Below are 27,133 nucleotides of genomic sequence, written 5' to 3'. Positions count from 1 at the left end.
TCAGGCATTGGTGTAGGATGAGTTAATGGCTTCAATGATTAAATCTTTTGAATAGAATCCTGTAAGAAAAGGTATACCAATTAATGCTAAGCTTCCTGCAGTTAAACAGGATAAGGTAAAGGGGAGTATGTTTATAGTATTACCTATTTTTCGGATGTCTTGTTCGTCATTTAGACTGTGAATGATTGATCCGGAATATATGAATAGTATAGCTTTGAAAAAAGCATGGTTGCAAATATGTAGGAAGGCTAGGAATGGTTGGTTAATTCCTAAAGTGACTATTATTAACCCTAGTTGACTTGATGTGGAGAATGCTACAATTTTTTTGATATCATTTTGGGTTAATGCACAGATGGCTGTGAATAGTGTGAGGAAGCCTAGGCATAGTATTAATGTTAGTATAAGGTTATTATTTGAGGTTAGGGGGTAAAATCGGATTAGTAGGAAAATCCCTGCTACTACTATTGTGCTTGAGTGGAGTAGGGCTGAAACTGGTGTTGGACCTTCTATGGCTGATGGGAGTCATGGGGGTAATCAAAATTGAGCTGATTTACCTGTGGCTGCAATTAGAAGCCCTAGGAGTGGTAGAATTTCTGGATGTTTTAGGGATAGTGTTTGTTGTAGTTCTCAGGAGTTTGTGTTTAGGCAGAATCATGTCATTGCTACGATTAGTCCTACATCTCCAATGCGATTGTACAATATTGCTTGTAGGGCTCTGGTGTATGCATCGGTTCATCCATATCATCAGCCATAAAGTAGGAATGATATAATTCCTACTCCTTCTCAGCCAATGAAGAGTCGGAATAGGTTGTTAGCTGAGGTTAAGATAATTATAGTAATTAAGAATAATAGGAGATATTTAACAAAACAGTTTAATTGTGGGTCTGAGTGTGTATATCATGAGGAGAATTCTATGATTGATCAAGTTATATATAGGGCTACAGATAAAAATAGAATGGAGACTAGGTCTATTTTGAAGCTAATTGTCAGTTTTGTTGAGTTTATAGTTATTCAATGTCAGGAGATAATTATGGGTTCTGTGTTTGACTAAATGAACAGTGTTAGTGGGATCAAACTGAGGATGAATGAGTATTTAATAGTTTTGATCACGTAAAGTGGCAAGTCAATTAATTTAGTTAGGTTGATTATAGAAATTAGGTTTGGGGTAGTTAGCATTAGTAAGATTGGAAGTATTGAGGATGAAGAAATGTTTGTTGCTTTTATCAAATATTTTTGAGTTTTTGGATTCTAAGACCAATGGATTTTTCTATAAAAGCAAGAATGCCATATGTTTTATATACGAGTGCATTAATTAGCAGTTCTTGCTTACTTTCTTGGTAAATAAGGAAGGGAGATTTCCTGTTTTTAGATTCACAGTCTGTCCTCTGTACTCACTGATCTACCTGGATGTTTGGCAGCTGCTCCTTCTGACTATCTACTTCAGAGGAAAGGGACTGTATAATTAGCAGAGTCAGGGAAGGCTTTTTGGCCTCAGCTACTGTATGAATAGTGAAAAGCTACTCACTTTTGAGGCACCTTTCCCATCCAAGCACCCTGATTGGGATCCCAATATGTATGCTGGTTCTCAGGCCCTGGACACTTTTCATTGCTCTGTTATGTCTGTAATTCAGGATGCAGCTTGAAAAATCACAAATTTGTCTATGACCACTAAGATTCTTCACAGCCCAGAAGAGTTTTCTGGGGCACTTCTCAAGGAATTACTGAAATCTTTCCAAATTTACACCCTCTTGACCCAATGGATCCTAAAAATGCCAGGGCTTTAAATTTGGCTTTTGTCCTTTAATCAGCCCCAGATACACAAAGAAATACTCCAACTGCTAGAGAGGTTGGCAGGGATGAAATAACTCCCACTCATAGTTCATAGATTCAAAAGATTTTTCAATAAGCAAGATACTGAAAACAGAAACAAGCTATCTTCCTGTGAGGACTGGCTTCCTGCTTTGCCCTCTGAACTCAAGCCTGCATTACAACTGCTGTCTCCTGACCCTCATCTTTTGATGCTTGATGTTGTGTCATGGAGTCCTAAGGAGGATCACTCACACACTGACAGCGTCTAAGTTTCCATTGCCCATCCAAACCTTCTGCTCAGGACAGAACAGGACTGGGACATGCGTTAAGTCACCAGAGCACATTTTGGCCTGGATTGTCCCTGAGTTTTTAGTTGAAAACTGAGACTGAGCACTAGGGTCAGGAGACATAAACCCTCTCACCTAAATGAAGCTGTGTGCTGGAGTGGAATCAGGTTCAGAGTTGTCTATGCTCTACATGTAACTGTGTGTTTCCCTAATCCTATACACAACAAAGCAGCAGGTTGTGTGGCCACCCCTGTGGTTACCAACATTTCTGTCAGTAATGTCTTACCTATGTTCTATAAGTAAGTCTTGATTAACTCATCTTCTCCAGTGGAAACTTGACCTTATGAGGTGGGGTTAGATGTTGCCTAATGTCCCACTGTCTCATCCTTTGTGCCTTGTGATTGATAACAAATGGACTTATTCTAAATCCCAAACCTACATTTTGTTTTTCTCTTTCAAATGAAGCTTTCACTATGTAGTCCTGAATGTCCTGGACCTTACTGATATGAATTGTAATGTAAATAGCTGTGTTTACGGTTGGTCTTAGGCAACTGCTGCTTTGTAGAGCAGGCTGGTCTTGAACTCACACTGGCCTCTGTCTCCCAAGCGCTGGGATTAAAGGCATGTGTCCCCATCCCATGCTTCCCCTACAAAATCTTTATTCATAAAAGTTAATTAACATTGTAAAAGAAATTTGCTCCCACAGGTAAAAAGCTGATGAAATTTTATTTGGAAGTCAACAGGAACAGAGTACTGCATTTTATAAAGCTAATGATCAAAGATGGTATAATATACAGTCAAATTTCAAAGACATATGTCTAAGGTAATGCAAATTATATCGCTCAGGTTCTTGTTTTCCTCAACTCAACAGAATAATATTTTTGAAGTGTTGTATTTAAGGAAAACAAAATATTTTGGTGCTTCTACTTTTCCATGTTGCTACGGTTCAATATTTAACCATCTGTAATTTTTCTTTGCAGCAGAGTCTTCTGCTTTTGAAACTCATTGTGTATACTGTTAAGTACATTGCTATAATTCTTCTCCAAATCCTCCAAAACCTAAAGCACAAAAGAATGCTTTAGTTCCAAAACAACTTTTCATCACAGTTTCTCAAGATAGTTTAAAAACTACCTGTGCATCTAAAGAAACTAAGCAAGAGAGAGGACCCTAACTAAAATGTCCAATCCTCATCCGGAAAGGCAAAGAGGATGGACATCAAAAGAAGAAGAAAACAGGAAACAACCTAGGAACCTACCACAGAGGGCCTCTGAAAGCCTCTGCCCTTCAGACTATCAAAGCAGATGCTGAGCCTGATGGGCAACTGTTGGGCAGAGTGAATGGAATTTTAGGTAAGAACTGGGAAATAGTAAGAGCTGGAGAGGACAGGGTCTCCACAAGGAGAGCAACAGAACAAGAAAATTTGAACATAGGGAACTTCCCAGAGACTCATACTCCAACCAAGGACTATTCATGGAGATAACCCAGAACCCCTGCACAGATGTAGCCCAGGGCAGTTCAGAGTCCAATTGGGTTACATTGTAATGTGAAGAGGGACTGCCTCTGACATGAACTGACTGGCCTGCTCTTTAGTCACCTCCTCCTGAGGGGGAGCAGCCTTACCAGGCCATAGTATAGGACAATGTAGCCACTTTTGATGTGAACTGACAGACTAAGATCAGAAAGGAGAGGAGAACCTCCCCTATTAGTGGACTTGGGGAGTGGCATGCCAGCAGAGGGAGGAGGGAGGGTGGGATTGGGAGGGGAGGAGGGAGGGGCTTATGGGGGGATGCAGAATGAATAAAGTGTAATTGATGAAAAATTTAAAAAAAAGAAAGAAAAAAAGAATCTTTTTATATTCAAATAATATACAATATCAATTCCATCTTCATAAAAACATTAGACTACACCAAAATTCACCCCATAATATATATATGCGTGTGTCTGTGAACAAGTGAATCAAAGATTATTATAACATTATGAAAGTAGTGTATTTTGTGTGAGTGCACTCTGTGTGATTAATAGTCAAGTGAGATGTTAAGGTTAGAGAGAGAAAAAAGAAAGTGTGGCTCCCAGTCTCCCTAAAGCTCACTTGAGAGTATAAAGAACTTGGCATTAATTTGGACAAAATAGTAAGACCCAGTCTGAAAAAGCAGGGTGGAGCTGGGCAGTTATGTTGGTTGGTAGAGTGCTTGTCCAGCATGAATGAACTTGATCCCTGGCACAATGTAAACAAAGCAGTGGGACACACTTGTAATCTTAGCAGAAGAGAGGTGAAGGCAGAGGGATTTGGAGTTCTCAGATATTCATGAAGACCAAGGCCAGTGTGAGCCACATAAGACCAAATACTTAAAAAGGGAGAAAGAACAAAAATGTGTAGAATTAGAAACACTAGAAAATCCAAAGTTGCAATTAGTATGTAAGACTTTTTAAAAGGTTCTCAAATATCAGCTTATAGTTTATTTATTATGATTAACAGTCAGTGTGAATGATAATTAAATGATCTGTATTACAATATTTTTCCCAAGGTATATAAAACAAAAATTACATTTTGGTACATTTTTTTTATAGGATCACAGTGTTTAGCCCAAGCTACACTCCATCATCACATGCTTCTCTCTCAGGCTTCCCAGAACTGGCATCATTTGCCTGTGCTCACATATCCATTGAAAAAATTAAGTTAATTAACTAACATGTTACTTTTGCCTAGTACTTAAGGTGTACTGTTATGTGAATGTGTGGGGAGGCTTTAAAAAAAAGACAAGGTAGCTCACTCCTTTCAATGCAAAAAGAAAACCCATGCAAACAAAATTAATCAAACACTTCATAACTGGAAATGAAATAAATCAAATTTTAGCTACAGTGTAGAAAACGGGGCAATTCCAAGTAGGTTGGCAAAAGAGGTTTCAAAAATACGGGAATTAACAATATTCTAGGGAAAGAATATAGACAAAGAATGGAAGTTGATCACCTGTGGGTTTAGATAAAGCAGTTATGTAATGAGATGAGGTTAATGAGCAGATGTAGTAAATGGAAGGGATCTTATAGAACAGGAAGTTACAGAATATATTTGCAGAAAATAATGTTTTAGATAGCTTACATAGCAGACAATATTTAACCAATTCCATGCTAAATATACAAATTGATTTTTTTAAAAATTCAACTAGTCTTTTGCGCACTTTGGGCCCAGACCCAGAGGACCCAAGCTGTAACTGACCTGAAAGTCTCCTACTTGGGAACTAGCTTTCATGGTACCAGAAGGTGGCAAAAAAGTTTCAAAAGGAGGGAGGCAACCAATAGTCCTACTTAGCCAGAGGGAACATGAATCACAACAACTGCCAGCATGGCATGGTAACTCTAAAGGTGGAGTAGGGGCATGAAAACCTTGGCAATAACAGCTCTCTAATTGGACTTAAGACTCGCTCTTTGGTGTTTATAGAAATGAGTATAAAGTTCTTTCAAAGTGTCTTAAAACTACTGTTTGGACCTTGATATGCCTATCTACTTATATAAAATCCTTTAACTCTATAACTTTTATAAAAATTTTATCATTTATTTATGTGGGTGTGTTTATGCATGTACACACAAGTATGTGGGTGTTCATGGAGACTAGCAAGAGTGTCCTATGTCTTGCAGCTGGAATTGTGAACCTCTTGATGTGTGTTTTGAGAAGCAAATTCCAATCCTCTGACAGAGCAGCAAGCACTCTTAACAGCAGAGCCGTTTCTTCAGTCCCGGAATTTTAACCCTCACCTTTTGTGTTCTAGACTCTATTTTATGATTATAGAAAATTACTTTGGTACCTGTAATTATTTTAAAATCTATTATATCATGAAATGCTTCTATAATACATTTGGAAACAAAATATTGGGCAATATCAACTAAGCACTTCTTTATTTAATAAATACTGGATACACAAAGACAGATAGTTATGATGAGAATATATTATGCATTTGATGCATACACATATTTCTAATAAAAAAGTCTAAACATTTCCTGTTTTGAATAATTCCTTGCCAAAATTTTGAAAAATCTGCCAATTCACTTATTACTTCATTCACAGTCACTTATTCATAATGGAAAGTAGGTAAAATTTTAAAGTGTATTAAGAGAATGCATGAGGGTAAAATTTATGACATGTCTTTAAGAACTCATCATCTGCCTGCTTAAGTGTTTTCAGGCTGTCAGCCTGAAGCATTCTAGTTTGTTGAAAAGTCTTCTGTTGATGATTAAAAATACCCTAGAAGTATAAATGGAAAGCTGTGTAATAACAATTAAGTATGAAATTTGTTGCTCTTAATGCTGTTCTTAGCTTCACTCATGCTAAAAAAAAAAAAAAAAAAAAAAGAGTACAACTAAGGTAATCCCCTGGACTCAAATTTTAAATTCAAAACATCCCTTTAAACTAATCTGTAAAAGGATTCCTTAAAAGGAATTGTTTTTATAGTAAATGCCATCAATATTTTATTTTGGTACTTTTTATCACTGAGTTTACACAATTGGTGCCTTTACCACTAACCAGCAAAAATCATCCTCCAAGTCATGGAGTAGGAATTTTCAAAGCCAGATTCTACACTGCACAAAACAGTAGAAACTCATGATCTTCCTGCTTCAGTATCCCTAGTAGCTGGGATTTGAAACATGCAGTTCATGTGAGTGAGTAGAAATTCCTAATATTCAAGATATAACTTACTCCAGTAATGTCTACACATATGATTTTCCAATAACTCTGTCCTTTCAATTTCTTTTTTATATCTTTTTTATTTTTTATTAATTACAGTTTATTCACTTTGTATCCCCCATAAGCTCCTCCCTCTTCCCCTCCCAGCCCTATCCTCCCTTCCCCTTCTTCACGCATGCCCCTCCCAATTCCACTGATAGGGGAGGTCCTCCTCTCCTTCCTTCTGATCTTAGTCTATCATATCCCATCAGGAATGGCTGCATTGTCATCTTCTGTGGCCTGGTAGGGCTGCTCTCCCCTCAGGGGGAGGTGATAAAAAAACAGGCCTATCAAATTATGTCAGAGGCAGTCCCTCTTCCCATTACTATGGAACCCACTCAATTTCTTTTTTTTTTCCTTTTTTTTAATATTAGTTTATTAACTTTATATCCCAGCTGTAGCCCACTCCCTCATTTCCTCCCAGTCCCACCCTCCCTCCCTCATCTCCTCCCTGACCTTTTCCAAGTCCACTGATAGGGGAGGACCTCCTCCCCTTTCATCTGACCCTGGTTTATCAGGTATCTTCAGGACTGGTTGCAAAGTCCTCCTTTGTGGCCTAGCAGGGCTGCTCCTCCCACGGCGGGTGGGAAGGTCAAAGAGTCTGCCATTGAGTTCATGTCAGAAATAGTCTCTGTTCCCCTTACTAGGGTACCCACTTGGATACTGAGCCATCATGGGCTACATCCAAGCAGAGGTTCTAGGTTATATCCATACATGGTCCTTGACTGGAGAAACAGTCTCATAAAAGACCCCTGTGCCCAGATATATTTGTCCTTGTGGAACTCCTGTCCTTTCCAGGTCATATTAACTCTCCCTTCTTTCTTATGATTCCCTGCACTCTGCTGAAGTTTTAGTTATGAGTCTTAGTATCTGCTTTGATACACTGCTAGGAAGAGTCTTTCAGAGGCCCTCTGTGGTAGGCCCCTGTCTTGTTACTTGTTTTCTCCTACGTCCAGTGTCCATCCCATTTGTCTTTCTAAGTGAGAATTGATCATCTTACCCTGGTCCTCTTTCTTGTTTATCTTCTTTAGGTGTATAGATTTCAGTATGTTTATCCTATCTTACAGGTCTATATAAGTGAGTATATTCTATGTGTGTCTTTCTTCTTTTGGGATACCTCACTCAGAATGATCTTTTTTAGGCCCCACCATTTGCCTGCAAATTTCATGATTTCCTTGTTTTTAATTGCTGAGTAGTATTCCATTGTGTAAAAGTACAACAATTTCTGTATCCATTCCTCAACTGAGGGCATCTAGGTTGTTTCCAGATTCTGGCTATTATGAATAAAGCGGCTACGAGCATGGTTGAACTATGAACATGGCTGAGCAAATGTCCTTGTTGTGTACTTGAGCATCTTTTAGGTATATGCCTAGGAGTGATATAGCTGGATCTTGAGGAAGCACTATTCCTAATTGTCTGAGAAAGTGCCAGCACAAATACGTTTCTTCACTGAAAAGGTAAGCTTACCTTAGAACACTTGTTACTGGTCATCAAATAAAATAAAATTTGAAGAAAATTAGGATACTTGAAGAACAAAAATGAGACAGGTAAAGAAAGTAATTCATTAAAATTCCCTTTTTTCTGCTTTTATCTGTTTCCTTGAAACTACTATGCTGGCTAAATGAGCAACTGCCTCTGTAAAGTGATATAAAGACATTATTTTTTTTTTAAATTTCTGAACTAAACTTCGACTACAGGACATAATTCCTATATTATGATTCATAACAGTAGCAAAATTACAGTTATGAGGTAGCAATGAAATAGTTTTATGGTTGAGGATCACCACAAAACAAGGAACTGTATTAAAAGAGCACAGCATTAGGAAGGTCAAGAACCACTGCTATAAATAATTTCAAAGTTATAAGTGAAGGGCTTTTTTTTCCTTGGGATTTTTGAGTCACTGTCTTGCTATGTAATCCTATATAGCCTCATATTCATGACAGTGCTCCTGTCTGAACCCCCTGAGAGATGAAGCTACAGGCATGCTGTACCATATTAGACAAAAGCAAAGAAACCTAAAGTAGAAGGGTGTTTCTTTCAAACTAGGCAGTTAAGCAAGAAACTTCATAAAATAGTATTATCCTGTCAAATTTTCTTATAGCTATTTGTTCATAATTTCTCTTTATGCTGGGGCTTTATAGTAGAATCTGTGTCATTGTGGTACTCCTTGTTTTTCCTTATAAGGTAATCACAGCCAAAGGTTCCCTTCCTAAATCCCTCCAACTGTCATCATCTGCTTCCTAACCCTTCTACTGAGCTTGTTGATAGGATTGCTTGGTTGATACCACACACTGATAACAGTTTAATTCATTATAGATCAGACAGAATAGTAAATATATTAATAAAGTTTCTTATTTACGTCTATTCCACTCAATTTCTTAATCTATTTTTCACCAATGACTTTGCACTGTAACCTACTTTATCCACTCATTTAAGTACTTGTACTCTATATTTTGCCATTGTTGATAACACACTTTTCTATAGTGCTGGTAATGGCGAATATGTGTTAACTCCATGGCAGATATGATTTTGACCTTATTAAGGAAATGCTCACCATTTAATTTCAAAGATGAGAAAACTGAGTTACAATGGTACAGTGTCTGTTGTTCCAAGTTTTGCTATTATTGAAGTATGAATCAGATCCAAAATATTATGCTTCCAGAATCTAAGCTTTAAGTATTATGACAACTCTTTCTCCACATATTATGAGATAATACTATAACACTTTCCACTGTAGCTTACTCATTTTGGTATTATGGGTGAGCAATCCTTCAAGACCAAAAATTCATGAACCCTACCTTCTATTTACTGTTGTCCCATGTCTGTTATTTTCAGTTTTTTTCCAACCTCAAATGTTATAACCAATCATTAAAATTCCTCTTTGCATATAAATCTTACTCTGTACTAACTCACATTTACTTGGTTAAATCACAAGTTTGGAAGCCTCAGCCCTAGCTAATCTCCCTGATGACAGCACATTCACAACCTGATGGCCTTATTTCATGGAATACATAGATACCATCCAAAGGGAATATTCAGTCTCTCATCACTGGATCTACCACCCACCTCCAACTGTACATGCCATGTTTTACACTATCCTTTCCATTTTAAAAGCTGTATTATACTTCTTTACGAAGTTCAATCTTTTCACATACCTTTTCTTAAGAACTCAGCAATTATCTTTGCTTTCTTCTTTTTAAATATATGTCTCGTCTCTTAAAACCACCAAGAAACAACAAAAACCAAAGCATTACTTCTTAGGCTATCACAGTTTTTCCTATCATGTATTTATTTCTCAGGTTTCTGCTCACTTTCCCAATCTACTCATTCTGATTCAGAACACCTATGATGACGTCTATATTGTCAAATCTACCTTACTTCACCTAGAAGTGGTATATTGTGAAAGCAATAATCTTTTCTTCTTTCAAAAGGCTTCCTTTACATGGAAGAGTTTTAATTTCTACCTAATAAATCATTTGTTCTCAATCTGCTTTACCAGTTCACTCTCACCCTTGAGAATCAGTGCAGTGAAGACGTCCAGGGATCTGACCTTTAGACTTTTCACATACATGCTCAGTCACAGCTTGATGTTTTCATCTGATCTTCATGCTTTAAAAATTACCTTAAATTAACAATTCTCAACTTCTTATCCTTAAGAAATGGCTTCCTCCTGAACTACATCCTCACATACTAGTGGCTTACTCAACTGCCCACTGAGTGTCACATTTGTGACAAATTGAATATTCCGTACCTAAGCTGACGTCCAACCCCAAGACTATTTGAGTATAATCAGGACCTCAAATATAATATAAAAACGGTTTCCTTAAACAAAATGGTAAAATGACACAAATTGGAAGCGTAATTAGTGCCGTGAATTGTATGCACGGGGTGAGTTTTCATCACCCGTGTGGAACAGAGAAGTACCACACTTGTTGGCTGAGGAAGCAAAATGATTGTGACTTATTACTGTTGCTTTGTAAAAGTGTGCTTGCCTACTTGCAAAATGTTCTGAGTTAAGTCATGAACTCACAACGAGAAAGAGAAGGACAGAAAGAAGGAAGGAACGGGAATTTGAGGCGAGGGAGACAGATAAGAGCATGAAGTGCAACAGAAGAAAATGATATAAACCATATTCTGACTATGGTGTTTAATTGAGGAATTGGGAAATGATCAAAACTAGTTCAGTGATATCCCTTCACAGGAATATTCTGCCAGGGCTATTGAGAAAGACTGTCTCAGTTCACTGGAGCTAATGAATTTGTAGTTGAGTCTAAAAATGGAAGATTTCAGATATGCCATCTAGAAAGATCACTGAGACCCAGAAACAGCTCAGATAATATCATGTAATGCATCCCTCACACCATTGAACTATGTCTGAAACAAACCCACCCCTGATTTATTTCACATAAAACAGTCATCCTTCATTTATTCCTTTACAAGTTTCTGTTGCTTGAAATTACAAGAATCTCAACTAATATCAGAAGCCAGATGGCCTTTATGAACATTAAGTGTGTCTATATTTCTGTGATTTATGTTTTACCAGGAATAGAACACAAAGCCAATAACAGATCCCCATACTTGGCTCATTTCCTAATGCAAGGATACCTTCTCTATTTTGACTTGACACTTAGTTATAACGGATTAATTATAACAATAACTGTGATACTAACATTTATTTCATTTTCTTCATCTTCAACTTGCATTATATCAGAATCCCATTGCTTAAACACAGTTATAATCTGCTCAGTATATTCAATTTTAAACTCCCGCCTGTAAAATATAATAATGAATGTCACATTACATATCAAGATGAAGAGAATGTCAAAGAAAAATTAAATTACCACATTATGTATCATGTAACATAAAAGGGAAGACATAATAGCAAAGGAAATGTTCCTGTGGGAAAACAAAAAGTAAAATTAGATTTATATTGATTCCAGAAATAATTTTCTTGACTAATAAAAATGTGTTTTCATATGGCTGGCTTATTCACTAATAAGAACATTTGGTCATTTGTCTATCTCTATGTATGTTTATATATATATGTCATATATGTATAAATTTTAGAAAAATATCATTCCATCTCCAAGCAGTTTTGTTTCATATTTTCTACTGAATAATGCTATAATATCAACACTATATGAGTTTCAAGTAGAAATATTTCACTTCAGTTTTTTAAATCTAGTTTGGTATACCCAAGATCACAAGGGAATGCTTAACTCTCCTAAAATTCATAAATGATTTCCAATATGAAACTGAATTTTTCTATCTTGTAAGCATCTATTAAAACGAATAGTTTCTATGACACCTAACTTTTACTCTACTTCCAGAATGAACAGAAATGACTTTTTAAAAAAGATAACCTCCCCCTTGCAGGGTAGCCTTACTAGGCCACAAAGGAAGAGGATCTAGGAAGTCTGAGGTGACCTGATAGGTAAGGATCAGATAGTAGGGGAGGAGGACCAACCCTATCAGTAGACTGCTGGAGGGATACAGGGGGAAAGAAATATGGTGGGTGAGACTGGGAGTGAGTGAGGGAGGGTGCTACATCTGAGAAACAAAGTAAATAAATTATAATAATTATAAAATGTTTGAAAAAATGATTGAAAAATTTCTATTAAGAAGCAAAAACGATTCCCTGCACTTTGCCCAACAGTTGGCCATAAGTCTCAGCGTCTGCTTTGATAGACTGCAGGGTAGAGCCTTTTTCCCTCTGTGGCAGATTCCTAGGTTGTTTCCTATTTTCTTCTTCTTCTTCTTCTGATGTCCATTCTCTTTGCCTTTCTGGATGGGGATTGAGCATTTTAGTCAGGATCCTCTCTCTTGATTAGTTTCTTTAGATGTACAGGTTTTAGTAGGTTTATCCTATGTTGGCCTGTTTTTTGATCACCTCCCCCTGAGGGGAGAGCAGCCTTACCAGGCCACAGAAGATGACAATGGAGCCATTCCTTATGTGATCTGATAGACTAAGATCAGAAGAAGGGAGAGGAGGACTTCCCCTATCAGTGGAATTGGGGAGGGGCATGCTTGAAGAAGGGGGACAGAGGATGGGACCAGGAGGGGAGGAGGGAGGGCCTTATTGGGGTATACAAAGTGAATAAACGTAATCAATAAAAATAATAAATTTAATAAAAAAAGAATCAAAAAAGAAAGAAATGATTAGCAATGTCATGTTGTCAAAAATCAAGCCACACATGATGTTTGCCACTTGCTACCCGTTTCAGAATAGCCAGAAACTAGAAACAATCCAGATATCCCTCAAATAAAGAATGGATAAAAAAAAATGTGGTACATTTACACAATGGAATAATACTCAGCAATTTAAAAACAAGGGAATCATTAAATTTGAAGGCAAATGGGGGCTAGAAAAGATCATCCTCAGTGAGGTAACCCAGAAGCAAAAAGACACACATGGGATATACTCACTTATAAGTGGATATTAGCCATATAATATAGGATAAACGCATTAAAATTTATAGTTCTAAAGAAGCTAAACAACAAAGAGGGCTCTAGGGAAGATGTTTAATCCTCATTCAGAAGGGCAAACAGGATAGACATTGGAAGTGTAAGAAGATAGGGAACAGGACAGGAGCCTTCCACAGGTGGCCTCTGAAAGACTCTACCCATCAGGGTATTGAAGCACATGCTGAGACCCATATCCAACTTTGAACAGCGTCTTAGGAATCTTATGAAAGAAGAGGGAGACAGATAAACCTGGAGGAAACAGGAACTCCACAGGGAGACCAAGAGTGTCAAAAAAATCTGGCCCTGGGGGTCCTGCAGAGACTGATGAATAAACAAACTAAGGACAATACAATAAGAGGACCTAGACCCCCTGCTCAGATGTAGCCTATAAACAGCTCAGTCTCTATGTGGGTGTCCTAGTAAAGGGAGCAGGGACTGTCTCTGCTATGAACTTGGTTGCCTGCTCTTTGATCACCTCCCACAGGTGGGTTGGCCTTACTAGGCCACAGAGAAAGAGGATCCATTCAGACCTGATAGGCAAAGGACAGATAAGAAGGAAGGAGGACTTCCTCTATCAGGTGACAAGGAGAGGTAGAGGGGGGAGAAGAGGGAGGAGGGTGGCACCAGGAGGAGATGGGGAGGGGGCTACAAGCAGAACACAATGTGAATAAATTATAAAATAATAAGAATAAGAAGAAAAAAAGAAAAATTATAACTCTCAGGGTGAGTAGCAGTGGCGCACTCCTTTATTCCCAGCTATCAGTAGGTCTCTGTCAGGTGGATCTCTGTCAGTTCAAAGCCAGCCTTGTCTACAGAGTGAGTCCAGGACATCCAGAGCTGCACAGAGAAGAGGTCTTGAAAAGCAAAACAAAGCAGAACAACAAGATAACCCTCATAATTTGGTATTTAAAAGGAAAAAACAAAACAAAACAAAACAATGACATCCCCAGGCTTCCAGAAATATATCGCAATCCAGGAAGTTATTACAAGCAGTAGCTTGTAGGAAAATAAAGCCAAGAATTTTCTATAGACTCTGTTTAATGGGGTAATTGGTACCAATGTATACTATAAATCATACAAAAGTGGCTCTAAAGAAATGAAGCCTTCCATCTAATGTGGCTGCCTTGCCAGGCCTCAGTGAATTGAAGTTGAACTAAGTCCTAATTCAATTTGATGTTCTGGGGTGGGTTAGTCATGGAAGCACTAGTTTTCTGAGGAGAACAGGAAGGGGGATTGAGGGAAGAGAGTGGGAGGATGGAACCAGAAGGAGAGGAGGAAGGGGGCTATCATCCATATGTAAAGTGAATATATAAATTAAAAAGAAAAAGAAAAGAAATGAAGCCTTACATTTCCTCTTGATGAACTTTCCAGTGTTCTCTGATATTCCTGTTGCAGTCTTTGACTACACTTTTAATATAGGACTGCATTCTTGTTTTGTTTTCCACAACGTCACTGCTAAGGTGAGCTATGTTGAAAAAAATATTCATGAAAACGTAATGTTAAAGAAATCGTTATTGCTCCCACATATACAAGTAAATGAAGACACAGGTAAAATCCATTCTACAGTACCAAAAAAATTACAAAATAGTATCAACCAAATTCCTCAAGCTTGTCACATTTTCCTGCACTCAAGGTTTTTGCTTTTCAGACTAGATACACTCAATCAGTAATGTTCATACAAATATTCCAAAGTCAAATAAAATCCAGAAATCTGAAAAATCTGTGTTCCTAGCATTGTGAATGAGAAATACTAACATTACTAGATTTCTGATTTGCCTACTGGAGATAGTCTTGTATGGTTTGGGGATCATAAAAAAGTTCTAATAAACAAAATAATAAAAAAAGAAAAACCTTTCATTTCTTTCCCAAGGAAAAATTCGAAGAAAAGACAAACTTTATTATTATTATTTTTAGCTTATAGAATACTCTGTACTTGGGAGGATGCTTGGCTGTATTACTTTTGTAACTAATCTTATGTAACAAATAAAACCCACCCTGTTAAACAGCCAGAATCCAGGCTGGGTGTGGCTGTCACACACCACTATTGCTGGCAGTTGGGAGGCAGATGCAGGCAGATCCCTGAGTTCAAGGATAGCTAAGTAGTGAATCACAGACAAATTAAGGGTACACGGTGAGAGCTTGTCTGAAAATATTTTTAAATTGAGTTAAATTAAAAGAAAAATTGAAGACCACCTGAGCCTTACATTCCTTAACCTTTTATGCAAAAACCCATATCCTAGTTGGCACATTTCTGTTCACAAACATGGAAGTAGAGAAGTAAAAATAGCAGGGTTAGTACATGTATGGAATTTCACTCAGGACTTTCCCACCACATTCTGGAATCACCAATTTTGCCTTTGTGGCTGTTTTGACAGGTGGGCTGGCTAGATTTATGTCAATTTGACCTAATCTAAATTCATCTGAGAATAGGTAACCTCAGTTAATGAAATTCTTCTATGAGATAGGATTGTAGGCAAGCCTGTAGGCCCTTTTTAAAATATTTACTATTTATTACAATTTATTCAATTCGTATCGAGGCTGCAGCCCCCTCCCTTATTTCTCACAGTCCTACCTACTCTCCTTCTCCTCCTATTCCTCTTCTCAAATCAATTGATAAGGGAGGTCCTACTCCCCTGATATCTGACCCTAGCATATCAGTTCTCATCAGGCCGGTCTAGATCCTCATTCTCTGTGGCCTGGCAAGCCTGCCCCAGCCAGGGAGAGATGATCAATGATCCAGCCACTGAGTTCATGTCAGAGACAGACCCTGTTGCCCTTACTATGGAACACACATTGAGACCGAGCTGCCTACATCTGAGCAGGATGTCTAGGGCTTCTTCATGCATGGTTGTCATCAGTCTCTGCGGGAACCCCTGGGCACAGTTTTTTTTTTTTTTTTGGCTCTGTTGGTCTTTTTGTGGAGTTCCTGTCAATCCAGGTCCTTCTATCTTTCCCTTCTACCATAACATTCCCTGCAATCTGTACAATGTTTGGCTATGAGACTCAGCATCTGCTACCATAGGACATTAGCTCAACTATATTCGTAGGAATTTTATTCGTAATTGCTAGAAGCTGGAAACAAACCAGATGTCCCTCAACTGAAGAATGGATAAAGAAAATGTGGTACATTTACACAATGTAACACTACTCAGCACTTAAAAACAAAGAAAATATAAAAAAATAAAATAACATTTGCAGGCAACTAGATGAAACTAGAAAAGACCATCCTGAGTGAGGTAACTCAAAAGCAGAAAGACACACAGGGTATATACTCACTTCTAAGTGGCTCTTAGCCATATAACATAGGATAAACATACTAAAATCTATAGTCCTAAAGAAGCTAAACAACAAGCAGGGCCCCAGGGAAGATGCTTAATCCTCATTTAGAAAGGCGAACAGTATAGACATCAGAAGCGGAGGAGACAGGGAGCTGGGCAGAAGCCTACCACAGAGGGTAGGCTCCTCTGAATGAATCTATCTATTAGGTTGTTGAAGGAGAAGATACTGAGTCTCATAGCCAAATCGTGGGCATTTTCTTAACCAGTGATTGAGGGCAGTGTGTTCAGATCAGAGAGAGAGAGAGGTCCAGGAAGAGAGAGAAGCAGAGAGGCTGGGAGAGGAATGGGAATTTCCTTTCTTTGTTAATTCAGTTATGTTATGTAAATATGGTTTTTCTTTTATATATCTCAAACGTGATACTTTAGTGGGTTACGTTTTGTCCACTCATGTTACTTGTGGCTTTTGCCAGCTGGTAATGGCTTAGCTAGTGCCTTCCATGTGAGTCACAGAGAAAGGTGTGATCTAGGACCCTGAGGATATAAATTGAGGGAGTGAACTTTTGGCATGTGACAAGTAGAAGTTTAGAGAGAACTGAGAGATGGATAGTGGGTGTGGTGATTTGGAGCAGACAGATGGAGAGAAAAGCTTTGTGGCACAGTGTCATGGAGAACACTGACAGTTGTGTCTCTGGTTGATGGAGATTGGTATAGTCCTAAAAGACCCACTGAGCCTCAACAGATGGGAGAAGTAAAAGGGACTTCTCTACATACTAACTTTTCTCTCCCACTTCACGTTGGGGGGTTGGAAGGGAGATGCAGGCCTTAATACCCCAAATAAAGTAGTCTTTAAAATGGAGCACTAAGAGAGAGAGACAGAAACACAGACAGAGACAGATTCAAAGACAGAGACAGACAGAGAGACACAGAGGCACATCTACACATCTCTGGGCACATGCTCTATAAAAATTCAGGCTGAGCCATCCAGGTGCTGTGGTGCATGCCTGTAATACTAGCAATCAGGTAGTCAGAGACAGGCTGATCTCTGTGAGTTCGAGGTCAGCCTGGTCTACAAAGCAAGTCCAGGAAAGCAAAGACTACAAAAAAAAAAAAAAAAAACAACAACAACAACAAAAAAAAAACAAAACAACCCTATCTCAAAAAAACTATTTCATAATAGGAAGAATGTAAGAAAAGAAAATGAAAGAAAAGGAAAGGAAAGAAAAGAAACAACAGAAGAGAAGAGAAGAGAAGAGAAGAGAAGAGAAGAGAAGAGAAGAGAAGAGAAGAGAAGAGAAGAGAAGAGAAGAGAAGAGAAGAGAAGAGAAGAGAAGAGAAGAAGAGGATAGTTCAGGCTAAGCAAGCCATGAGAAGCAGGCCAGTAAACAGCACTCTTTCTTGGTCTCCACATCAGCTCATGCCTCCAGGTTACTGCCCTGTTTGAGTTTCTTTCCTGACTCTCTTTGATCATGAACTCTGATGTGGAAGAAGAAACCAAATAACCTCTTTACCCCCATGTTGCTTTGGTTACGGTTTTTCATCACATCAATTGCAATCCTGACTAAGACAAGATTATTTCTCCCTACTTGTTGAGTTTCAAGGCCTGAATGGTTTTCTATCATGGCCTCAGTTGTGTTAGGTTCCGGGGGCGTATGAAGTTCTGAAGGCCTGTTGCAGTAGTAGAGATGCTGTTTTAAAAGAAAAAGAAATTGGGAGGGTGAAAGGAACCTAGGAGGATTACTAGAGAATACAGTAAATGAAACATTGATATGCGATGTGTATAATGATGTGTATATATAAATCTGTTAATGCAAAGAATTATAAAAAACTTTTCTCATCCATGTTTCTTTCTGTAATTTCATTTAAGTCACATATACCCAAAAGTATCAGTTTTATTTTTCATATCAATGAAAAATGTTAACTAAAAATTTTCTGGTACTAATTAAAGAATATTTGTGTAGAATCCTATCACTGAGAATAAAGCATTAGCTAGCAATCCTATAGTACATTAACACCGATTAGTTTTTAAATTTTTCTCTAGATGCAAATACATCAAAAACTGTACCTCCAATTTTTTCCAGCTTATTCTTTACTTCATGTTTGTAAAGAAATTAAAGCTCTGAGTTTAGTTCATTGGTCAAGCATTTACCCCATGTACAATGTGTTAGGTTTCATCCCAAGTACTACCAAAGACAAGCCTTTTAATTAATTGTTTATAATATAAAATTCTTGGCTTTAACAAACATCACATGTGAAATAACTTATCCAATATTTGATAATCAAAGTAAACTTTTCTCTTTCTTTATTGCTTTTATTTCCTGGATATTTTGTTTACTTTTTTCTTTATTTTTATTAATTATACTTTATTCACTTTGTATCTCCCCATAAGCTCTTCCTTCCTCCCCTCCCGATCCCACCCTCCCTCCCCCTTCTTCACGCATGCCCCTCTCCAAGTCCACTGATAGGGGAGGTCCTCCTCTCCTTCCTTCTGATCTTAGTCTATCAGATCTCATCAGGAGTGGCTGCATTGTCATCTTCTGTGGCCTGGTAAGGCTGTTCCCCCTCAGGGTGAGGTGATCAAAGAGCAGGCCATTCAGATTATGTCAGAGGCAGTCCCTCTTTTCTGCTTTTTTTTTTTTTTTAAATCAGGAACCCATTTATCTCAAGATGACCATGAACTAAATATGTAGGTGATAATGTCACTGAGTCATCTTATCCCCCTGCCTGTACCTCCCCAGTGCTGGGAATACAGGTATAGAAATAATTCATTGAGCAGGAAAGAAAATATATATTACCCCGTGTCTCCATCCTTCTTGGAGGAACCAATGCCTTCTCAGTACTACCAAGTACTTCACATTTTTCTGCATTGAACAAAAAAAAAAAAAAAAAAGAAAAACATTTTAATTTAAACATACTAGTTTAGTTAATTTTAATAAAATAGTTATTTTGTTTGTAGTTCTTTCAGGCATTTTTCCAATATTGTATCTTAAAGGAAAATATAAATGCAAAATATTGTTCTGAAAGTTAGATGAAATAAAATCATAAGCTATGACTGTTTTATTTACTGTTTTTATGTCTTTCTACGGTAGTAACACTAAGTTCTTTCAGTTTAGTGATGTGTGTGTGAACTGCAAAGTCAAGGTATTATATGCATTTCTAGAATTTTGATACAGGCTTATGAAGAACAAAGAAGAGCAGCCTTGTTAGAGCACAGAAGAGGACATTGCAGCCAGTCCTGATAAGAACTGATAAGCTAGGGTGAGATGGAAGGGGAGGAGGACCTCTCCTATCAGTGGACTTAGAGAGGGACAGGGAGGAGAGGAGGGAGGGAAGGTGCGATTGGGAGGGAATGAAGGAGCGGGATATAGCTGGGATACAGAGTTAATAAAATGTAACTAATAATAAAAATAAAAAATAAAAAAATAAAATACTAGCCTTTTATTGTAATTCAAGCACCAATGTAAAAATCAAATGAACCAGGCAGGTAAAATGATTTAGGAGGTAAGGTAGCAGAGGTTAATGCCATGCCTGAAATCAACATGATCCTTCTCTGACACACTCATGGTGGAAGGAGAAACCTAAATCTTTACATTGCCCTCTGACCAAGCCCCTCCCCCCAAACACAAATATACACTGTGGAATACCACCAGGACTCAGAACTGTATTTATTGTACCTGTTAGAGTAGACTCTGCTGAACACTCCACATCATCATCTTTTATTTCTATCACTTCCTCAACAACTTCTTCTTCTTCTTCTTCACTATCATCAATGATGTAGATTACTGAGTGCTCCTCTTTGTCCATTGGTGGCTTCTGAGACTTAAGATTTCTTTTGTCAGGGGAAATATATTTTAATGTTTTGTCACTGTAAACTGAAAGAATAGCAGATCTGTGATCTAAATCCAAAGCAAGCAAGTGAAATAAACCAAAAAATTATTAAACATCCAATAAGAATGACCCTAGTTGAAAGAAAGGTTACCAGTTTCCATATATCATTGAATCAGAAGGTATCAAATTTATTTATGGTTGTGAGCTTAGCATTTAAGGGCTGAGCCATCTCTCCCAGCACAGAAACACTTAAAGAAATGTTCAAAGTCCTTAGTCATCAGGGAAATGCAAATTAAAACAACCCTGAGATTTCACCTTACACTCATCAGAATGGCTAAGATCAAAAATTCAAATGACAATACATGCTGGAGAGGATGTGGAGAAAGGGAAACATTCTTCCATTGCTGGTAGGATTCCAAAGTTGTACAACCACTTCAGAAATCAATCTGTCACTTTCTCAGATAAGTAGGAATAGTGTTCCCTCAACATCCAGCTATAACACTCCTAGAAATATATCCAAGTACATATCGAATATATAACAAGGACATTTGCTCAACCATGTTTGTAGCTGCTTTATTCATAATAGCCAGAATCTGTAAACAACCCAGAGCTCCATCAACTGAAGAATGGATACAGAACTTTTGGTATAGTTACCCAATGGAATTCTACTCAGCAATTAAAAACAAGGAAATCATGAAATTAGCAGGCAAATGGTGGGAACCAAAAAAGTTCATCTTGAGTGAGGTATCCCAGAAGCAGAAAGACACACATGGTATAATATAATAGTATTATATTATAATAATATGTTAATATAGTATGATACTGTTATATTAGACATATAATATATGAAAAACATAAAAAATTTAAAATCTGTGACCCGAAAGAAGCTAAGCAATAAGGAGGAACCTTGGTGAGATGATCAATCATCTCTCAGAGAGGCAAATGGGATAGATATCAGATGATGGAGTAAACAAGGAACAGGCCAGCCAAAGCTTCACAATCTCAAAAATCAGAACCCCACCCCACTTTTTCTTCTGTTCACAGTGTCTTTTGCTTACAGAAGCTTTCCAGTTTTAGTGGGTTCCATTGAATAATTTTTGATCTTAGAGCATTTGCTGTTCTTGTTGTGTTCAGGAAGTTGTCCCCTGTACCAATGAGTTCCAAGCTCTTAACCACTTTCTCATCCAGCAGATATAATATATCTGGTTTTATGTTAAGATCTTTGATCCACTTGGTCTTTAATTTTGTGCATGGTGATAAATATGAGTCCATTTGCATTTTCTACATGTAGTCATCCAGTTAGACAATCACCATTTGTTGAAGATGCTGTCTTTTTTCCATTGTATGGTTTCAGCATCTTTATAAAAAAATCAGATGTTCATAGGTGATTTGGTTTATTTCTGGTCCTTCAATTTGATTCGATTTATCAACCAGTCAGTTTCATTACCAGTATCATATATATTATACTACAATTGCTCTGTAGTACAGCTTGAAGTTATGTATGGAGATCCCTCCAGGATTTCTTTTATTGTACAGGATTTTTTTAGGTCTTCTGTGATTTTTGCTTTTCCATATGAAGTTGAAAATTGTTCTTTCAAAGTCTGTAAGGAATTGTGTTGGTATTTTGATGGGAATTTCATTGAATCTGTAGACTGCTTTTGGTAAGGTGGCCATTTCTACTATGTTAATCCTACCAATCCATGAGCATGAGAGATCTTTCCATCTTCCGATATCTTTTGTAGTTTTTTTTTTGTTTTTTCTTCAGAGACTTGAAGCTCTTGTCATGCAGGTCTTTCACTTGCTTGGTTAGCTTTACCCCAAGATAATTTATATTTGTGGCTGTTGTGAAGAGTCTTGTGTTTCCTAATTTCTTTCTCAGGCCGATTGTCCTTTCAATAGAGGAAGTCTGGTATTTTTTTTTCTTTTTTCTTTTTTCTTTTTTTTTTTGTTAATATTGTATCCAGCTGCTTTGCTGAAGGTTTTTATCAGTTGTTGGTGTTCTCTAACAGAATTTTGCAGGTTACTTTTGTATACTAGCTTATCATTTGTGAGTAGGAATACTTTGAATTTTTTCATTCTTCTTTGTATCTCCAATATCCTTTAGTCTTATTGCTCTAGCTAGAACTTCAAGCACTATGTTGAATACATACAGAGAGAGTAGCAAGCCTTGACTTGACCCAGATTTCAGTGGGATTGATTTCAGTTTCTCTCCCTTTAATCTGATGTTGGCTATTGGCTTGCTATATATTTGCTTTTTTGTGTGTTTAGGTATGCATCTTGTTTCCCTGATGTTTCCAAAACTTTTAACATGAAGGGTGTTCTATCTTGTCAAAGGAATTTTCAGCATCTAATGATATGATCACATGTTTTTTTCAGTTTTTTTTAATTTTTACATTTATTTTCTTTATTAATTACACTTTATTATCTTTGTATCCCCCCTGTGGTTCCCTTCCTCTTTTCATCCCAATCCCTCCCTTCCTCCACCCTCTGCATGCATGCTCCTCCCCAAGTACACTGATAGGGGAGGTCTTCTTTTCCTTCCTTGTGATCCTAGTCAATTAGATCTCATCACGCGGGGCTGCATTGTCTTCTTCTGTGGCCTGGTAATACTGCTTCCCCCTCAGGGGGAGGTAATTAAAGAGCAGGTCAATCTATTCATGTCAGGGACAGTCCATGTTCCTATAAAAATAGAACCCACTTGGATACTGAACTGCCATGTGCTACAACTGTGCAGGGGTCTTAGGTTATCTCCAAGCATAGTCCTTGGTTGGCGTATCAGTCTCAGGAAAGACCCCTGTCCTCAGATGTTTTAGTTCTGTTGCTCTCCTTGTAGAGTTCCTGTCCTCTCCAGATCTTACTGTTTCCCACTTCTTTCATAAGATCCCCTGCACTCTGCCCAAAGGTTGCCCATAAATCTCAGCACCCACATTGATAGTCTGCAGGGCAGAGCCTTTCAGAGGTCTTCTTTATCAGGTTCCTGACTTGTTCCCTGTTTTCTCCTTCTTCTGATGCTCAGCCTCTTTGCCTTTCTGGATAGGAATTGAACATTTTAGCAAGAGTTCTCCCTCTTAATTAGTTTCTTTAGGTATACAGATTTTAGTAGGTTTATCCTATATTAAATGCCTATATGAGTGAGTATATACCGTGTGCATCTTTCTGCTTCTGGGACAGCTCACACAGGAAGATCTTTTCCAGATCCCAACACTTACCTGTAAATTTCATGATTTCCTTGTTTTTTATTGCTGACTAATGTTCCATTGTGTAGATATACCACAATTTGTGCATCCATTATTCAGTTGAGGGACATCTGGGCTGTTTCCAGCTTCTGGTTATTGCAAATAAGGCTGCTACAAACATGGTTGAGCAAATGTCCTTATTGTATACTTGAGAATCTTTTTGATATATGCCTAGGAGTGGTATAGCTGGATCTTGAAGCTCTATTCCTAGTTGACTGAGAAAGCACCAGATTGCTTTCCAGAGTGGTTGTACAAGTTTACATTTCCACCAGCAATGGAGGAGGGTTGCCCTTTTTACACAACCTCTCCAGCATGTGTTGTCTCTTGAGTTTTTGCTCTTAGCAATTCTGATGGGTGTAAGGTGAAATCTTAGGGTCATTTTGATTTGCAGTTCCCTGATGGCTAATGAGGTTGAGCATTTCTTTAAGTGTTTCTCTGCCATTCGATATTCCTCTGCATAGAATTCTCTGTTTAATTCTGTACTCCATTTTTTAATTGGAATACTTGATTTTTTTCTGTTTAACTTCTTTAGTTCTTTATATATACTGGATATTAGCCCTCTGTCAGATATAGGGTTGATGAAGATCCTTTCCCAATCTATAGGCTGTCGTTTTGTTCTGAGGACAGTGTCCTTTGCTTTACAGAAGCTTTTCAGTTTCATAAGGTCCCATTTATTGATTGTTGCTCTTAGAGCCTGTGCTGTTGGTGTGCTCTTCAGGGAGTATTCTCCTGTGCCAATGAGTTCAAGGGTATTTCCCACTTTTTTTTCTAAGCGGTTCAGTGTGTCTGGTTTTATGTTGAGATCTTTGATCTACTTGGACTTTAGTTTTGTGAAGGGTGGTAAGTATGGATCTATTTGCATTTTTCTACATGTAGACTTCCAGTTAGACCAGCACCATTTGTTGAAGATGCTGTCCTTTTTCCATTGAATGGATTCGGCATCTTAGTCTAAATTTAGGTGTCCATAAGTGTGTGGGTTTATGTCAGGGTCTTCTATTTGATTCCATTTATCCACCAGTCTGTTTCTATGCCAGTACCATGCAGTTTTTAATATTTTTGCTCTATAGTACAGCATGAGATCAGGGATGGAGATACTTCCTGAAGATCTTTTACTGTAGAGAATTTTTTTTAGCAATTCTGGGTTTCTTGTTGTTCCATATGAAGGTGAGAATTTTTCTTTCAAGGTCTGTAAAGAATTGTGTTGGTAATCTGATGGGAATTGCATTGAATCTGTAGATTGCTTTTGGTAAGATGGCCATTTTTTATTATATTAATTCTGCCAAGCCCTGAGCATGGGATGTCTTTCCATCTTCTGATATCTTTTTCTAATTATTTCTTCTGAGACTTGAAATTTTTTTCATACAAGTCTTTGACTTGCTTGATTAGGTTCACACCAAGGTACTTTATGTCCTTTGTGGCTATCGTGAACGGTTTTGTTTCACTAATTTCTTTCTAGTCCATTTTGTCTTTGGTATACAGGAAGGCTACTGATTTTTTTTTTTTTTTGAATTAATTTTGTATCCAGCCACTTTGCTGATGGTGTTAATCAGCTGTAGGAGTTTCGTGGTAGCATTTTTGGGGTCACTCAGGTATACTATCATATCATCTGCAAACAGTGATACTTTGGCTTCTTTGTTTCCAATTTGTATCTCCTTGATCTCCTTTAATTGTCTTATTGGTCTATCTAGGACTTCAAAAACAATGTTGAAGAGATATGGAGAGAGTGGTCAGCCTTTCCTTGTCCCTGATTTCAGTGGGAATGATTTAAGTTTCTCTCCATTGAGTTTGATGTCAACTATAGGCTTGCTGTATATTGCCTTTAGTATGTTTAGGTATGTGCCTTGTATCCCTGATCTCTCCAGGACTTTAAACCTGAATGGATGTTGGATTTTGTCAAATGCCTTTTCAGCATCTATGGAGATGATCATGTGGTTTTTCTCCTTCAGTTTGTTTATGTGGTCGATCACATTGATGGATTTCCATTTATTGAACCACCCCTGCATGCCTGGGATGAAGCCTACTGGTCATAGTGGATGGTATCATTGATGTGTTCTTGGATTCGATTTGCAAGTATTTTGTTGAGTATTTTTGCATGAGGGAGATTGGCTTGAAATTCTCTTTCTTTTTTGGGTCTTTGTGATGTTTAGGTACCTAGGTGACTGTGGCTTCATAGAATGAGTTTGGTAGTGTTCCTTTTGTTTTTATTTTGTGGAATAATTTGAAGAGTATTGGTATTAGCTCTTCTTTGAAGGTCTGGTAGAATTTTGCACTGAAACCATCTGGCTCTAGGCTTTTTTTTCATGGTAGACTTTTGATGACAGCTTCTATTTCCTTAGGGGATATAGGACAATTTAATTGGTTTACCTGGTCTTGGTTCAGCTTTGGCATGTAGAATCGGTCGAGAAAATTGTCCATTTCATTTAGGTTTTCAAATTTTGTGGCATATAGTCTTTGAAAGTAAGACCTAATTATTGTTGGGATTTCTTCAGTGTCTGTGGTTATGTCCACCTTTTCTTTTCTGATTTTGTTGATTTGAATAGTTTCTCTCTGCTTGTCAGTTAGTTTGGCTAAGGGTTTGTCTATCTTGTTGATATTCTCAAAGAACCAGCTCTTGGTTTCATTGATTCTTTGAATTGTTTTATTTGTTTCTAATTTATTGATTTCAACCCTGAATTTGATTATTTCCGGCTGTCTACTCTTCTTTGGTGTGTATGCTTCTTTTTTTTTTTCTAGGTCTTTTAAGTGAGCCATTAAGTTGCTTTAATGAGATGTTTCAAATTTCTTTTTGATGGCACTTAGTGCTATGAACTTTCCACTTAGCACTGCTTTCATTGTGTCCCATAAGTTTGGGTATGTTGTGCCTTCATTTTCATTGAATTCTAGGAGGTCTTTAATTTCTTTCTTTATTTCTTCTCTGACCCATCTGTCATTTAGTAGCAAGTTGTTCAGTTTCCATGTGTGTGTAGGCCTTTTGTTATTTTTATCCTTCATGTCCAGTTTTAGTCCCTGGTGATCAGATAGAATACAAGGGATTATTTCAACCTTCTTGTATCTGTTGAGGCTTGCTTTGTGACCATAACTATATGGTCTGTTTTGTTCTATATGGTTGATGAGGTGCTGAGAATAAGGTAAATTCTTTTGAGTTTGGGTGAAAGGTTCTGTAGATGTTTATGAGGTTCATTTGATTCATGACCTCTGTCAGAGTTATTGTTTTTTTTTATTTTTAATTTTTGTTTTTTTTGTCCTGTCCTTTGTTGACAGTGGGGTGTTGAATTCTCCCACTACTAATGTGTGGGAGTCTATGTGTGGTTTAAGTTTTATTAAAGTTTGTTTTACAAATGTGGGTGCCCTTGCATTTGGGGCATAGATGTTCAGGATTGTGATATCTTCCTGTTGGTTTTTTTCCTTGATGAGTATGAAGTGTCTTTCTCTATCTCTTTTGATTAATTTAGGTTGAAAATCTACTTTATTAGATATTAGAATGACTATTCCTGCTTGTTTCTTTGGTCCATTTGC

At 37.6% G+C, this 27,133-nt stretch overlaps 2 protein-coding genes across 2 annotated transcripts; both read right to left on the bottom strand.

Annotated features, from left to right (window-relative positions):
* On the bottom strand, positions 1-1,607 carry LOC132649948 (NADH-ubiquinone oxidoreductase chain 5-like). The gene is made up of 2 exons (XM_060374720.1): positions 1,526-1,607; positions 1-512 (listed from the first exon to the last, which is right to left on the bottom strand). The coding sequence occupies exons 1-2, from the start codon at positions 1,605-1,607 to the stop codon at positions 1-3; spliced, it is 594 nt and encodes a 197-aa protein (XP_060230703.1).
* A 1,442-nt stretch (positions 1,608-3,049) lies between these two features.
* LOC110542455 (synaptonemal complex protein 3-like) lies at positions 3,050-20,357 on the bottom strand. Its single transcript, XM_060374718.1, has 7 exons — positions 20,228-20,357; positions 18,619-18,660; positions 14,626-14,743; positions 11,484-11,583; positions 6,231-6,333; positions 3,791-3,795; positions 3,050-3,145 (listed from the first exon to the last, which is right to left on the bottom strand). The coding sequence occupies exons 1-7, from the start codon at positions 20,355-20,357 to the stop codon at positions 3,050-3,052; spliced, it is 594 nt and encodes a 197-aa protein (XP_060230701.1).
* Positions 20,358-27,133: the final 6,776 nt, after the last annotated feature.

The sequence above is a fragment of the Meriones unguiculatus genome, chromosome X (genome assembly GCF_030254825.1).
Source record: "Meriones unguiculatus strain TT.TT164.6M chromosome X, Bangor_MerUng_6.1, whole genome shotgun sequence".
In the NCBI taxonomy this organism is placed as follows: domain Eukaryota; kingdom Metazoa; phylum Chordata; class Mammalia; order Rodentia; family Muridae; genus Meriones; species Meriones unguiculatus.
The sequence above is the reverse complement of the archived record's forward strand: the minus strand, read 5'-3'. Positions and strand labels throughout refer to the sequence as shown.

Coding starts and splice junctions, on each gene's coding strand:
- LOC110542455 (XM_060374718.1), bottom strand. CDS start 20,357: ATGGACAAAGAGGAGCACTCAGTAATCTACATCATTGATGATAGTGAA. Junction 14,744..18,618: donor TAAGCTGGAAAAAATTGGAG/GTACAGTTTTTG, acceptor TTTTCAACATAG/CTCACCTTAGCAGTGACGTT. Junction 11,584..14,625: donor AAAGTTCATCAAGAGGAAAT/GTAAGGCTTCAT, acceptor TATATTTTACAG/GCGGGAGTTTAAAATTGAAT.
- LOC132649948 (XM_060374720.1), bottom strand. CDS start 1,607: ATGAAAAGTGTCCAGGGCCTGAGAACCAGCATACATATTGGGATCCCA. Junction 513..1,525: donor ATGGGAAAGGTGCCTCAAAA/GTGAGTAGCTTT, acceptor GACTCCCATCAG/CCATAGAAGGTCCAACACCA.